General features: G+C 43.8%; 1 protein-coding gene across 6 annotated transcripts in view; it reads left to right on the top strand.

Moving 5' to 3' along the window:
- Nucleotides 1-14,106, top strand: part of HNRNPM (heterogeneous nuclear ribonucleoprotein M) — a 36,504-nt gene continuing 22,398 nt past the window's right edge. For 4 of the 6 annotated variants that reach the window (XM_032712025.1, XM_032712026.1, XM_032712024.1 and 1 more), the window contains exons 1-4: nt 1-132; nt 3,898-4,067; nt 11,024-11,076; nt 11,951-11,958. In XM_032712025.1, coding sequence (XP_032567916.1) covers nt 44-132; nt 3,898-4,067; nt 11,024-11,076; nt 11,951-11,958 — 320 coding nt within the window. In that variant the 5' untranslated portion in view covers nt 1-43. Of the gene's footprint in view, nt 133-3,897; nt 4,068-11,023; nt 11,077-11,950; nt 11,959-14,106 lie in introns of those variants that run through there. The other 2 variants (XM_032712027.1, XM_032712028.1) reach the window with 2 other exon arrangements.

Here is a 14,106-nt window from a genome sequence, read left to right as displayed (position 1 = left end):
GGCGGCGGCGACCGCGGCGGCCTCGCAAAGCGCCCCCGGCAAAATGGAGCCTCCGGCGGCCTCCGCGGCCGCGGCGGCGCCTCCGCCCGCGCCCAACGGGGCGGGCGGCGCGGGGGGGCCGCCCCCCAAGAGGTAGGGAGCGGCGGGACGGGGCGGCGGCGCCGCGTGCGCGGCCTCCCCGCGCCTGGGCCCGGCCTGAGGGGAGGGGAGGGGAGGGGTGGGGGGGAACCGTGCCCGGCGGGACCGCTCCTGGTTCGGGGCTCCCGAGGGGGACCCGGGCGGTGTTTCCTCCGTGAAAGCGCCTCTGCAAGAGCCGCTCCTGGCTCTCCTCGCCCCCGTCCCGCTCCGGAGGAGTTTCCACCGGGGTTTAGCGGAGTTAAAGCCGCCGCGGGGCGAACAGGCGGTGCCGGAGGGGTGCGGGTGGTGTTTAAAGTTAATTCCTTTGTGTTCTCTCGCAGTTTTGGGGGTGATTCACCCAGGAGGTGGCTCAGGAGCGCGAATACCTCGAGGGGGAGAGTTTGAGGTGGTGCCGGGAAGGGGTTACACAACCCTCGTGGCGAGGGAATGCTGCAGGAATTTCAGCAAAAACTGTAGTTTTGGGGTGGAAAAAAGCGCCTCAATTGCTTCTCAAATCATTCCGTTGCTGCTGGAGGAAAATTTCACTTAGAAAAGCTGGTTTTGAGGCCAAATCCGTGGAATAAAGGACATTTTTGGCTCCGGTTTAAGCCCGCGGGGAGAACCAGCAGTTTGAACCTCGCGTGCTCCGAGTCCTGTTGCAGATTTGAGGTTGGATGTGAGGTTGTGGGTTTGGTTTCACGGGGAGGAAGATCTGGAAAAATAGATGTGGAAAAACAGATGGGGAAAAATATGCATTTTCTATCCATTTTATCAGTTTTTTGGGTTTTATTTCTCCATTAAAAATAGTCAAATTGGGCTTTGAGGAACTGAAATAAAATCCTGACAAACATAATTTCGTTTAAACCTGCGCCTTAGTGCCCTTAGGGGGGAAAAAGAGGGGTTTGATATGACGGATTTTGATGTTTTTAGGGAATTCTGAGCCACTTCCTGGGTGTGGCTTAAGAAATCTTGTGGTGGAATGTGACTAATAATCCACTTTTTGGAGGAAATAAGAACTTCCCTTTCGGTTCCTCCTTCTCCAAACGCCACAAACAGGAGAATTTTCTTTTAGTTTGAGTGAAACTTTTTAGTTCTGGAACTCCAGGGGGGAGCAAAAAATCCCAGTAGATAAAATATCTCCCCCAAATAAGGACTAAAATGTGTTATTTTATGTAGATCTTTGGGTTGTAGTTACCCAAAGTGGTGGTTTAAGCGAAGCTTGAGGGGTTTTTAAGCTGATTTGGGAGCCTGAAATTCAGAATTCCAGGAAATCTCTGCCTCATCCTCATTGCCTGGAATATTTTAGAGCAGTTCAAGGGCCAGGAATGTAAATCCAGTTTAAGGAATAACCATAAAAAAAAACTTTTACCACTAAATTTTGTGTTATTTCCTCAACCCAACAAATTAAAGAGTCACAGGGGTTTCAAATCTAATTGAATTATTTTGTTTCTCAAGATTTAAGAAAAGTTCAGGGAGGAAAAGACTGGAAAATTCCCAATCCCTGAGGCTGGAAAAGCCTCAGAGAAAAATGGGGAATCCCCTCAAATATAAAATTTTGGAGACATCTCCACTCTTATTTCCTTTATTCCAGGGGGGGTTTGCCTCTTCAGGGATAAAATGGGAGGGATGGAGTTGGAGTTTCTGCCCTGGAATTTCAGGTTTTTAAGTGGAGAAAAAGCTCAGCACAGGCAGGTTTTAGAAACTTCAGCTTAATGTGTCCTCCTGAATTCCTTCAAAAGATGTTTTTGTGCATCTTCTCACCCAGAGAACTGGGAAATTAATTGGATTAGTGAAGGGAATTATGGAAGGCTGAGCCTGAAGCATTTAATTTATTTTTCCTTTCAGGGTTGCTTGAGAAATACTCTTAATTTCTAATTATTTTTTTTTTAAGTTTTTACCCTGAAATAACAAAGGGAAATATTCAGTATGTGGAAATATTGAATATGTGGAATTTGTCACCCAAAAATCTGGTTTTAAGTGGAATAGAGAGGAAAAGTGGATTAATGAGGAGCCACTGGGCTGAGAGATACAGATTATTGTGTTAAAACAACGTTATTGTGGTAAAAATCCTAATAGTGGGAGTGGTTTTATTTGAATTAAAGGTGTTTGAGGAGTGTGGGGAGGTCACAAGGAGGTGGAGGGTGTGAGGCTGAAAACTTGGGAGAAATGGGGGAGGAAAACGTGGATCTTTCCCCCCTGGGAAAGGAATCCCGGGGAGTGGGATTGTGTGGGAATCTCAGGGAGTGGGATTGTGAGGGAATCTTTGGGCCAGGGCCACGTTTGGGGCGGTTTTGGGGGGAAGGAGCAGCTTCCAAACCAACCTGAAGGGCTGAAACTTGGAAGGTGAGGGTGGGGAGGGGCTGGGATGGAATTCCCAGAGAAGCTGTGGCTGCTCCATCCCTGGAAGTGTCCAAGGCCAGGCTGGAGAAGGGAAGGTTCCAGGGAGAGCTTGGAGCTGCTTCCAGGGCCTAAAGGGGCTCCAGGAGAGCTGGAGAGGGATTTGGGATGAGGGCTGGAGGGACAGGACACAGGGAATGGCTTCAAAAGGGGGAATTTAGATGGGATATTGGGCAGGAATTCCTCCCTGTGAGGGTGGGGAGGCCCTGGAGTGGGTTTTCCAGAGGATGCTTCATCCCTGGAAGTGTCCAAGGCCAGGTTGGAACAACCTGGGATACTGGGAGATGTCCCTGCCCGTGGCACTGGACGGGCTTTAAGCTCCTTCCAACCCAAACCATTCCATGATTCCAGCTGAGCCAGGCAGTGAATTGCAGTTTGTCCTAAATACAAACTGTGGATCAGTTGATCCTTTTCCACACTGAACCACAATCCACCTGCTCAGGAGTTTGGAAGTTTCTTCCCCTCATGGAAATGTGCTTTGCCTCCAGCCCCAGGGCAGGGATGGACCTGGATCATCTTTAAGCTCCTTCCAGCCCAAACCATTCCATGATTCTCTGATTCCAGCTGAGCCAGGCACTGATTAAATTCTTGATTCTGCCCCTCAGGGAGATGTGTTTGCCTCCAGCCCCAGGTCAGGGGTGGAACAGGATCATCTTTAAGCTCCTTCCAACCCAAACCATTCCGTGATTCCAGCTGAGCCAGGCAGTGGATTGCAGGGTGAATCTCTCCTAAGTACAAACTGTGGATCAGTTGATCCTTTTCCACACTGGACCACGATCCGCCTGCTCAGGAATTTTGAAGTCCCTGCCCCTCAGGGAAATGGGCTTTGCCTCCAGCTCCAGGGAAGAGGTGAAACAGGATCATATTTGGGGGCCCTTCCAACCCAAACCATTCCATGATTCTGTGATTCCAACTGAGCCAGGCAGTGATTGAGTTCCTGATTCTGCCCCACGAGGAGATGTGTTTGCCTCCAGCCCCAGGTCAGGGGTGGAACAGGATCATCTATAGGGTCCCTCCAACCCAAACCATTCCATGATTCCGTGATTCCAGCTGAGCCAGGCAGTGATTGAGTTCCTGATTCTGCCCCTCAGGGAGATGTGTTTGCCTCCAGCCCCAGGTCAGGGGTGGAACAGGATCATCTTTCAGCTCCTTCGAGCCCAAACCATTCCATGATTCCAACTGAGCCAGGCAGTGATTGAGTTCCTGATTCTGTCCCTCCAGCCCCAGGTCAGGGGTGGAACAGGATCATCTTTCAGCTCCTTCCGACCCAAACCATTCCACGTTTTGCTTCAGTTGTAGGCCTATCCCAACTCCATCCCAAGATTTGGTGGCAGTTCCCGAGCCAGAGTGATCCATGTGCTGATCCTCCCTGTTTTCTTGCAGCGAAGGGGAGAGACCAGCCCAGAACGAGAAGAGGAAGGAGAAGGGGGTGAAGAGGGGGGGGAACCGCTTCGAGCCCTACGCCAACCCCTCCCGGAGGTACCGGGCCTTCATCACCAACATCCCCTTCGACGTCAAGTGGCAGTCCCTGAAGGACCTGGTCAAAGAGAAAGGTAAAGTGCTCCTCAGGTGGCCCAGGGATGTCCTGTTGTCCTCCCTGTGCCCGACTTCCTGCAGCTCTGGGTGGACTCGGTGTGATTTAGGGCTTTTGGAGAAGGTTCTTCGGCGGCTGTTGCACGACACCCGTCCCTGGCAGCTTTTCCAGGGGGATGGTTCCCGCGTGGGCATGTTGGCAGTGCAGCTGCTGGTGCTTCAGCCCGGGGTTAGGAGGATTTTCCTTAGGCCTTTCTCAGATTTTTAGCCTCCCTGGAGCAATTTTTTGGGCGTTCAAGGCGGTCATTTCCTGCTCTGGTGTGCGGAGATCCCCGAACTCGGGGCGATTTTGGGGCTCAGTTCTCAAGGGCCATTAAATGTATTTAAGGGTGACCTGCCAAAAAAGAGCCATCAGGTTTGTGCTTTGGCATGTGCTGCAGCAGGCTCAGGGTCCTGGCATTCCCACTTCCACGTGGGAGCTGCCTTTGTTGGCCTCAACACCTTCATCTCTGGAGGAAGATGAAGAGATTGAGCTGAGAGGGCTCAGGTGGTGACAAGTCCAAATTAGTGTCATTTCTCGAAGCTCCAGCCCAGCTTCCTAGTTTTCAAGTCACCTCGGAAATGCAGGAGAGTGGCAAGAAAATCCTTGACTTCTCCAACATTTCAATGGCTCCAAACAAGTTCAGAGCAAGCAGCACCTTAAATCCAGAGTCATGGTAGCGAGCAGTGTTCACTTGTGCTTGAACTGGGCAAGGATGGAGAGTTCATGTGGTCAAGGTGTGGCCTAATGAAGGGGAAAACAAATTTCCAAAGGGTTCTAAAATGTCTTGTCTGGAACCGAGTCTGTCAGGACTGGAAACCCTGGGAAGCTCCAGGATTAGGGGCTGGTTGAGACCCACCAGTGTGGTTTTCTTTAATGACAACAGCAGCCCCCAAGGCTGCTTGGCCAGGCCCCTAATCCTGCAGGGTCCCTGCTCCCACTTGGCTCCACCAGATCCATCGGTTTCTCCGGAGATTTGCCTTAATTCCAAGTGCTGTTGTTGAATTCCGTTCCAAGTGTCTTGTGGTTTCTCTCCAGATGGAAAAGTCCGGGGTCAGCTTGTTCCCTGCCTTGCTGTTCAGCTGCTCATTCCAGCAGATCCTTCCCTAGGGCAACGGTGAAGCCTCTTCCTTCCGCCTGCAGGGCTCCAACTGGGAAGCAATTCCTGGTTTTTGGGACTGCCTGACCAACCCACCGCTCCGGCTTTGCCGTGGAGTTGGGATTCACTTCCCTCCCTCAGTCCCAAGAACCAGGAACGTGCCCGTGGAAAAAACCAAACCCTGACCTGTCGTCTTTTTTTTTTCTCGTTCCGTGTGAAGAATTCCAGGCCCAACCATTCCCAGGCTTTTCTTTTTTCTTTTCTCCCCTCTTTTTATTTTTTTTGGGGAGGGAGCAGGTGGAACTTTTGTCCAGCCGTGGTGGCTTGTGGCAGTAAGTATTTGGGTTAGGAGCCAACCTGGTGCTGGTGGCCAGGCTGCCAAAGGTGCCACCTCTTCCTCTCTCTCTCTCTCCCTCTCTCTCTCTCTTTCTCATTCCCAGGCATTCCAGGGTATTTGTTGGTGCAACTCAATTACAGGTATGCAGTGGGAACATTGATAAAATGGAAAAAAAGAAAAGATGTTCTTGGTTGAAACTCCCCCTTTTGGGTTTTTTTTAGCTGAACTGAGGTGATCAGGTGGTTTAAAAGGCTTCTGGATGGCAGGAATTCTCCCTGGAAGTGGTTGGATGTTAAGGAGCTGTCCTGGTGTCCCCCACACACATGGGGGAGAAATGTGGGAATGTTCATGGATGCCAGCTGGGGTTTGAATCCCAGATATTTCAGGATACTGTGGTTTTAAACCTTCTTCCTGCCCCGGGTAGCAAATGGCAGAGGATCCAAGGAGAAGGGGTTGGCTGTAAAATGAAGCAATAGCTGTGCCACGTTGTCTGGATATATTAATATCCATAATTTAGATGGTTTTCTGGACATTAAAAAACAACCAGGAGCAGTTGCAGCCAAGGCCACGCTCGTGCCACACCCTGGGAAGGACAGGAGCCCAAACTCCCTGGGAAGAAGAGCAGCTCTTTAAACCTCCTGTGCTGCCTTCTTGCCCAATTCCCAGGGATTTTTGGGAGCTTTGTGGCCTCCTGCAGCTCTCCCTGGTGCCTCTGGGTTCAGTGCCCAGGATTCTGCCACGAGCTGCTCCCAGCCCAGCATTTTAGGGAGGCAAAGAGAGATGGATGAGTAAGGAATGTGCCTTGTTCCCCTTGTTCCTCTATCTTCCGTGGGCCTTCCCTGTCTTCCCAAGGAGTCTCAGTCCTTCCCTGGCTGCAGGAGCTTTTCACTCCCTCTTTCCTCTTTTCTTCTCTCTCCAAGAGCCAAAATTTCCCCTTTTTCTGAGTCTTCTTGTGCAAAAGGGACATTTATTTCCCTTCCCCATCTGGAAAGTGCTACCTCTTCTCTGCCTCTACTTTGGGGGGGATGTTTTCCTTCTCCCCTTTTAACCAAAACTGTGTAAAAAACATGTCAAAAATGTGTTTCTCTTCCCCTTCTGTGACTTTATAGGGATTTCCTGTCAGGAATTTTCATCTGGAAGTGAAGGAAGAGCAGTGGCCACCTCTGCATTTCCTCACATTGAAGCTTTCTGATCCTCTTCAAATAATCTCCTCATTCCTTACTTCAGATGATTATGAGGCACCCAGACAATTTCATCATGTCTTGAGTCTTCTTTTCCCTATTTAATATTTCCTTTTGGCTCTCTAGGCCAAAGAAATAAGTGGGATATAAACCATTCCTTCCTTTCTCCCTTTTTGTGCTTACTCAGACTTCCCTCTCTGCACCTTTCACACCTCTTGGTTTGTCTCAAATCATTAAATTGCCCCCAACTTTGAAGATTTTTAAGTTGATATTTATACCCCAGCTGGTTGTTCTGGTGAATTCCCAGAAAAATCTTCAGGATCAGGTGAAATCCATCCAAGCCAGGCCTCAGGTCATCCTTTTGGAATATCCTTTTCTGAGCTTCCTGAATGGTCACTGCCCAAATATTGGAATTCTGCCAGCCCAGCCTGGCTGGAAAATCCTCATTTTCCATTGCAGATCAACTTTGGGAAGTGGATGTAAAGTTTAAAAGGGGGATAAGAAGTTTAAAAGGATAAAAAGCTTAAAAGTTTGCATTTCTGGCTGGTGCAGTGATTCCTGCTCCGGCCTCTTGAGGAAATGCCGAGTTCCCAAACTTTTTTCCAAGTGTGAGGTTTAAAGAAATAAATAAACCCAGGCTGCTTTAAGTCTTAAAGACACCTTAATTACCCTGGCATTAACTTAAACCCCAGGATTTTCTGGGAGTTCCTGCTCTTTTTCCTTTTAAAAAGCTTCCTTTGCCAACCTCAACCCACCCTCTCCCGGCAGGATTGGGTCATTTCACGTGGTTTTCAGGTTAAAAAAAAAATGCATTTTTATTGCTCTTGTTCTGTCCTTTGGACTTTGTCTTGGATCCTGAGGATTGTGGCATTCCCCTTTCCCTGCTTTTCCTTGAATTTGGCTCTTCAGGAAGTTCCTTGGAAGGAAAAAAGCTCCTTCAGGTTGTTTTTAATCTCGGGGCTCGAAGGCGAAGCCCCCGAGCAGAACTGGCACATCCTGCCTTTTCCAAGAGATTCCTGGAATTCTCGTGGTTCCCAGTGAGAGATTGGTTAGAAGAGCCAATGTTCCACTGTGTTTAATACATCCAGGCTTGGCAAACTTCCTTGGAAGTTGTGTGTGTGGATCTGAAGGAGGGATTGTGGGTGAATCCCAGGAGCAGTTGGGAGAGAAGAGCCCTGGATCCGAGGGCTCAGGATATTCTTGGGAGCAAAGTCACAGAATTCCAGCCTGTGGCTCCGTCTGGTTTTGTCCTGTAGGTCCCCTGGGAAGAATTTGTTGTCTCATTCCCTGAATTTGTTGTCTTAATCCCTAAAATTGTTGAATCCATCCCAAGTTTGGTTGGACTTGGCTGCTGCTCTTGATGGCTGGCGACAGAAACCCCGTGGGAATGCTGAGATTCCAACCCCCCTGGATCAGCCCAGGACGGGCTGTTCCTCACACAGCCCCTTGGAATTGTCCTGTGTGATCTCATCCTGGATTATGGACTGGAATTCCTGCTGTTAGGCTGGATATCAACAGGGATTTAGCTGTGGGTTGGAATGGGACACTCTGGTAGAGCTGCCCTGGCCCTTTCAGAGGGACTTGTCAGCCCCTTCCAGCCTCCAACACTATCCCATAAACATCTCCCTGCTCCCTGGCTGGAATGCTGGTAGTGCCAAATTATTACTGAAAATAAGAAATGGAGATTAAAAGCAAAGAAATCAGTGATTTCATCAAGCATTCCTTTCTTTCCCAATTTTAAGAGAAGCCTTCCAGGCTGTTACTTTTCTGTAATTATGTTAAATATAGGCTACTTAATGTTATTAATATATAATTAATATTTTGTATTTATAAGATAAATTGCTGACCCTGTGGGAGGTCAGGCTGAACACCTCCCTCTGTCCCTTGGGAGACTCCATTCCTTGCTTAAATTATTCATTAATCCTCCCACTGGGTGGTGGTTTCCCACAAACACAACATCCCACCTTCCAGGTAACACAACCTGGAGTCCTCCTGGGTTTAATTTTACCCCCAGGATTTCTAAAACCACCTATAAAGAGAAAAAAAAAGGCATGTTTTCACCCATCCTTCTGTGTGCCAGTCCCTTCAAAGGCAGCAGCCACTTGGGTAGTTGGATCCTGGAATAAAAAGGCGATCCCAATCCCATGGGGAAAGATGCAGCTGGAGTTTTCCAGGGAGTTTTGCCTCTTGCTGTTGATAACTTTTGTCCTGAGAGCAAACAGGGCAGAGTTAAATGTGAATTATTGCAGCTAAAACCAGACTTTTTAATTAAAAATCTTGAAATAAATGCTCCCTTGTCCTTTTGGGACAATTTTTTCCCTCAGGATTTCAAGATAAAACAAATCACTCAGTGGAGAGATTCAGGATAAAACAAATCACTCGTTGGAGTGATTCAAGATAAAACAAATCACTCCTTCATGGAGACAAACTCGAGGTGAAGGAAACTCTTTCCTGCAGCTTTTCCCAAGGGTTTGGATCGCCTCAAGATCCAGAGGAACCTTCCACTGTGTAAGAAAACCTCAGGAAGCAATCCCAATCCCTTGGTTAAAGGCACAGCTGGAGTTTTCCAGGGAGTTTTGCCTCTTGCCGTCGACAGTTTTTGTCGTGAGGGCAGAGTTAAATGTGAGTTATTGCATCTAAAACCAGACTTTTTAATTAAAAATCCTGAAATAAATGGTCCCTTGGTTCAGATTGAGTCCTTTTGGGACAATTTTTCCCCTCAGGATTTCAAGATAAAACAAATCCCTCGTTGAAGTGATTCAGGATAAAACAAATCACTCGTTGGAGTGATTCAGGATAAAACAAATCTCTCCTTCATGGAGACAAACTCGAGGTGAAGGAAACTCCTTCCTGCAGCTTTTCCCAAGGGTTTGGATCGCCTCAAGATCCAGAGGAACCTTCCACTGTGTGGGAAAACCTCAGGAAGCAATCCCAATCCCTTGGTTAAAGGCACAGCTGGAGTTTTCCAGGGAGTTTTGCCTCTTGCCGTCGACAGTTTTTGTCATGAGGGCAGAGTTAAATGTGAGTTATTGCATCTAAAACCAGACTTTTTAATTAAAAATCCTGAAATAAATGGTCCCTTGGTTCAGATTGAGTCCTTTTGGGACAATTTTTCCCTCAGGATTTCAAGATAAAACAAATCACTCGTTGAAGTGATTCAAGATAAAACAAATCACTCGTTGGAGTGATTCAGGATAAAACAAATCTCTCCTTCATGGAGACAAACTTGAGGTGAAGGAAACTCCTTCCTGCAGCCTTTCCCAGGGGTTTGGATTGCCTCAAGATCCAGAGGAACCTTCCACTGTGTGGGAAAACCTCAGGAAGCAATCCCAATTCCTTGGTTAAAGGCGCAACTGGGTTTTTCCAGGGAGTTTTGCCTCTTGCTGTCGGCATTTTCTTGTCCTGAGAGCAAACAGGGCAGAGTTAAATGTGAATTATTGCAGCTAAAAATGGACTTTTTAATTAAAAATCCTGAAATAAATGCTCCCTTGTCCTTTTGGGACAGTTTTTTCCCTCAGGATTTCAAGATAAAACAAATCACTCGTTGGAGTGATTCAGGATAAAACAAATCACTCGTTGGAGTGATTCAAGATAAAACAAATCACTCCTTCATGGAGACAAACTCGAGGTGAAGGAAACTCCTTCCTGCAGCTTTTCCCAAGGGTTTGGATTGCCTCAAGATCCAGAGGAACCTTCCACTGTGTGGAAAAACCTCAGGAAGCAATCCCAGTCCCTTGGTTAAAGGCGCAGCTGGAGTTTTCCAGGGAGTTTTGCCTCTTGCTCTCAGCAATTTTTGTCCTGAGAGCAAACAGGGCAGAGTTAAATGTGAATTATTGCAGCTAAAAATGGACTTTTTAATTAAAAATCCTGAAATAAATGGTCCCTTGTCCTTTTGGGACAATTTTTTCCCTCAGGATTTCAAGATAAAACAAATCACTCATTGGAGTGATTCAGGATAAAACAAATCACTCGTTGGAGTGATTCAAGATAAAACAAATCTCTCCTTCATGGAGACAAACTCGAGGTGAAGGAAACTCCTTCCTGCAGCTTTTCCCAAGGGTTTGGATCGCCTCAAGATCCAGAGGAACCTTCCACTGTGTGGGAAAACCCTCAGGAAGCGGAGGAGAACCAAGAACACGTTCCAAGTGCTTTGCCCCCTTGCTGCATACCTGTAATTGAGGTCTGGAGAACACGGAGTGTTTCTGGGCGATTTCTTATAAGGCAGAGGCTCCATACCTGGTCGTTGATTGTTCTAAATTCCCATTGTTTTCTTGGCTTTTCTCCCTTGGTATATGTGTCGTCTGGAATCTGATTTGTAGTTGGTGAGGTAACATACGTGGAGCTCTTAATGGACGCTGAAGGAAAGTCAAGGGTAAGTGTTCTGAGAGAATTTACTTCTGTGGATTTTCTACCTGCCCCCAAAAAGAAAAAAAATAAAAATTAAACAAGCTTATCCGTGTGGTGGTGGCGTGGAAAAAGGCAGCCAGGGAAGGAAGCGCGCGGAGAGTGTGGATGTGGAGTGGCCAGAATTCCGGGAGAGCCGCTTTTCCGGGGGTTTGGGAGGAGGTGGGCCCAGGGTTTCGGAGTTCAGGACGGTTTTCCCCGCGGTCAGTTGGCGTTGGCTGTCGGACTTTTCCCCCCTTTTTTTTCCCACCCTCCCTTTTTCCCCCCCCCCCTTCCCCTCTGGAGCCCAGTTGGTATTTGGCTGGAGAGTGGAATTATTTATTTCTCCATGGCTTGGCAAAACTCGAGCGGTTCGGCTGCATTTCGGAAGAGCGGGTCGTGTTTTAAAAAAAACTCCACTTCCTGGGCCAGGTAAAAACCCTCCGCTGTCACCCTCTCTAGCCCAGAATTCCAGCAGGGATGGAAAAAATCCGGGAGAGCAGCGAAGTGTCCTGAAGGATCCGGCTGTAGGGTTTGTGTGTGGAGGCCAGGGAAGAGCAGGTCACGTGGAGGAGTGTGTGGTTATTTTCTTGGAGGAGGAGGAGAATCGGGATTTAGTTCTGTCTGTTCCAAAGCTCAGAGAAAATCCCAGGTTTTTTTTTAACCCTCTGATGGAAATTAGGGCCTGGAAGTCTCGGAGGCTTTTATTCTCACCGGCAGGGCCAAAACTCATGTTGATTTGACTTGGAAATGAATAAATAAATGAGGGGTTTGGGGGGTGTTTGTTGTGCTTTTGCTGACTTTGTTTCTGTTTTCTTCCCTCCTCTCCTCCCCGGTCCCGACCTCCGGAATCTCCTCCTCAGGGATGCGCGTAAGTTCAGTTTTGGGGAGGGAATTTTCTCCTCGTGTTTTTTTATTTTTGAATTCTCTCCAGTGATCTGTGAGCTCTTCTGCTTCTCTCCAATACCAACCAATCCCCTCTCCCCTAAATTTTAGTCTTTAAGAAATAAAACTTTAGTTTAGTAAGTGTATTTTTGAATTGTCTCCAGTGATGTGTGAGGTTTTTATTTCTTATATTTTTGAATTGTCTCCAGTGATGTGTGAGGTTTTCTGCTTCTCTTCAACACCAACCAATCCCCTCTTCCCTAAATTTTAGTCTTTAGTTTAATAGTTAATTAAATTTATTAATTAAATAGTTAAGTTATTAATTAAATAGCTAATCAATTAATTAAATAGTTAATTAAATTTTAGTCTTTAGTTTAAAACTAAAGTTTTATTTCTTATATTTTTGAATTCTCTCCAGTGATGTGTGAGGTTTTTATTTCTTATATTTTTGAATTCTCTCCAGTGATGTGTGAGGTTTTTATTTCTTATATTTTTGAATTCTCTCCAGTGATGTGTGAGGTTTTTATTTCTTATATTTTTGAATTCTCTCCAGTGATGTGTGAGGTTTTTATTTCTTATATTTTTGAATTCTCTCCAGTGATGTGTGAGCTTTTCTGCTTCTCTTCAACACCAACCAATCCCCTCTTCCCTAAATTTTAGTCTTTACTTGTTAAACTGAAGTTTTACTCTTTCAGGTTTAATATAAAGTTCTTCTTCTTAATATAAAATTGAACCTTGCCCTCAATTAAAACAAAGTTCTAACTGGAACAAACTAAGCATTGCACCACAAAATCTAAGTCAATACTGCATGATATTGTGGGTAGATATAATGCAAAAGTTCATTTTTTAGAATTAAATATATATATTTATATGTCTACACTTCATATTACATGCATCCATATATTTTAATATGTGCACAAGTTCATTTTTTAAAATAAATATATATATTTGTATGTGTACACTCTATATATTCCATGCATCCATATTTTGATATGTGCACAAGTTCATTTTTAAAAATAAATATATTTATATGCGTACACTTTATATATTATTTATATTTATATATATTTTATATATATATAACATCCCTCTATTTCAATACGTGCACAAGTTCATTTTTAGAAAGAAATATATTTTTATTGTGTACACTTTATGTATTATTTATATTTATATGTATTATATATATATAACATCCCTCTTTCAATACATGCACAAGTTCATTTTTAAAAATATATATATTAATATGTGTACACTTTATATATTATTTATATATATATTTAACATACATCCCTCTATTTCAATATATGCACAAATTCATTTTTAAAAGTAAATATATTTATATTGTGTACACTTTATATATTATTTATATTTTTATATATTATATATATATTTTCCATGCATCCATATATGTAATATGTGCACATTATGCACTTTATATATTATTTATTTTTTATACACTATATATTATTTATGTTTTATACACTATATATTACTTATATTTTTATATATTATATATATAATATATTTATATGTATATTATATATTTTTTAATATATATATTTATGTATATATATATTCCATGCATCCATATATTTTAATATGTGCACATTATGCACTTTATATATTTATTTTTTATACACTTTATATATTATTTATATTTTATACACTATATATTACTTATATTTTATATATTATATATAATATACTTATATATTATATATATAATATATTTTTTATATATATATTTATGTATATATATATTCCATGCATCCCTATATTTTAATATGTGCACATTATGCACTTTATATATTATTTATTTTTTATACACTATATATTATTTATGTTTTATACACTATATATTACTTATATTTTTATATATTATATATATAATATATTTATATATATATTATATAATTTTTAATATATATATATTTATGTATATATATTTTCCATGTATCCATATATTTAATATGTGCACATTATGCACTTTATATATTATTTATTTTTTATACACTTTATATATGATTTTTATTTTATACACTATGTATTACTTATATTTTTATATATTATATATAATATATTTATATATATTATATGTATTTTATATATATATATATTTATGTATATATATATT

The sequence above is a fragment of the Chiroxiphia lanceolata genome, chromosome 27 (genome assembly GCF_009829145.1).
Source record: "Chiroxiphia lanceolata isolate bChiLan1 chromosome 27, bChiLan1.pri, whole genome shotgun sequence".
Lineage (NCBI taxonomy): Eukaryota > Metazoa > Chordata > Aves > Passeriformes > Pipridae > Chiroxiphia > Chiroxiphia lanceolata.
This window is presented reverse-complemented; position numbering and strand designations above follow the sequence as displayed.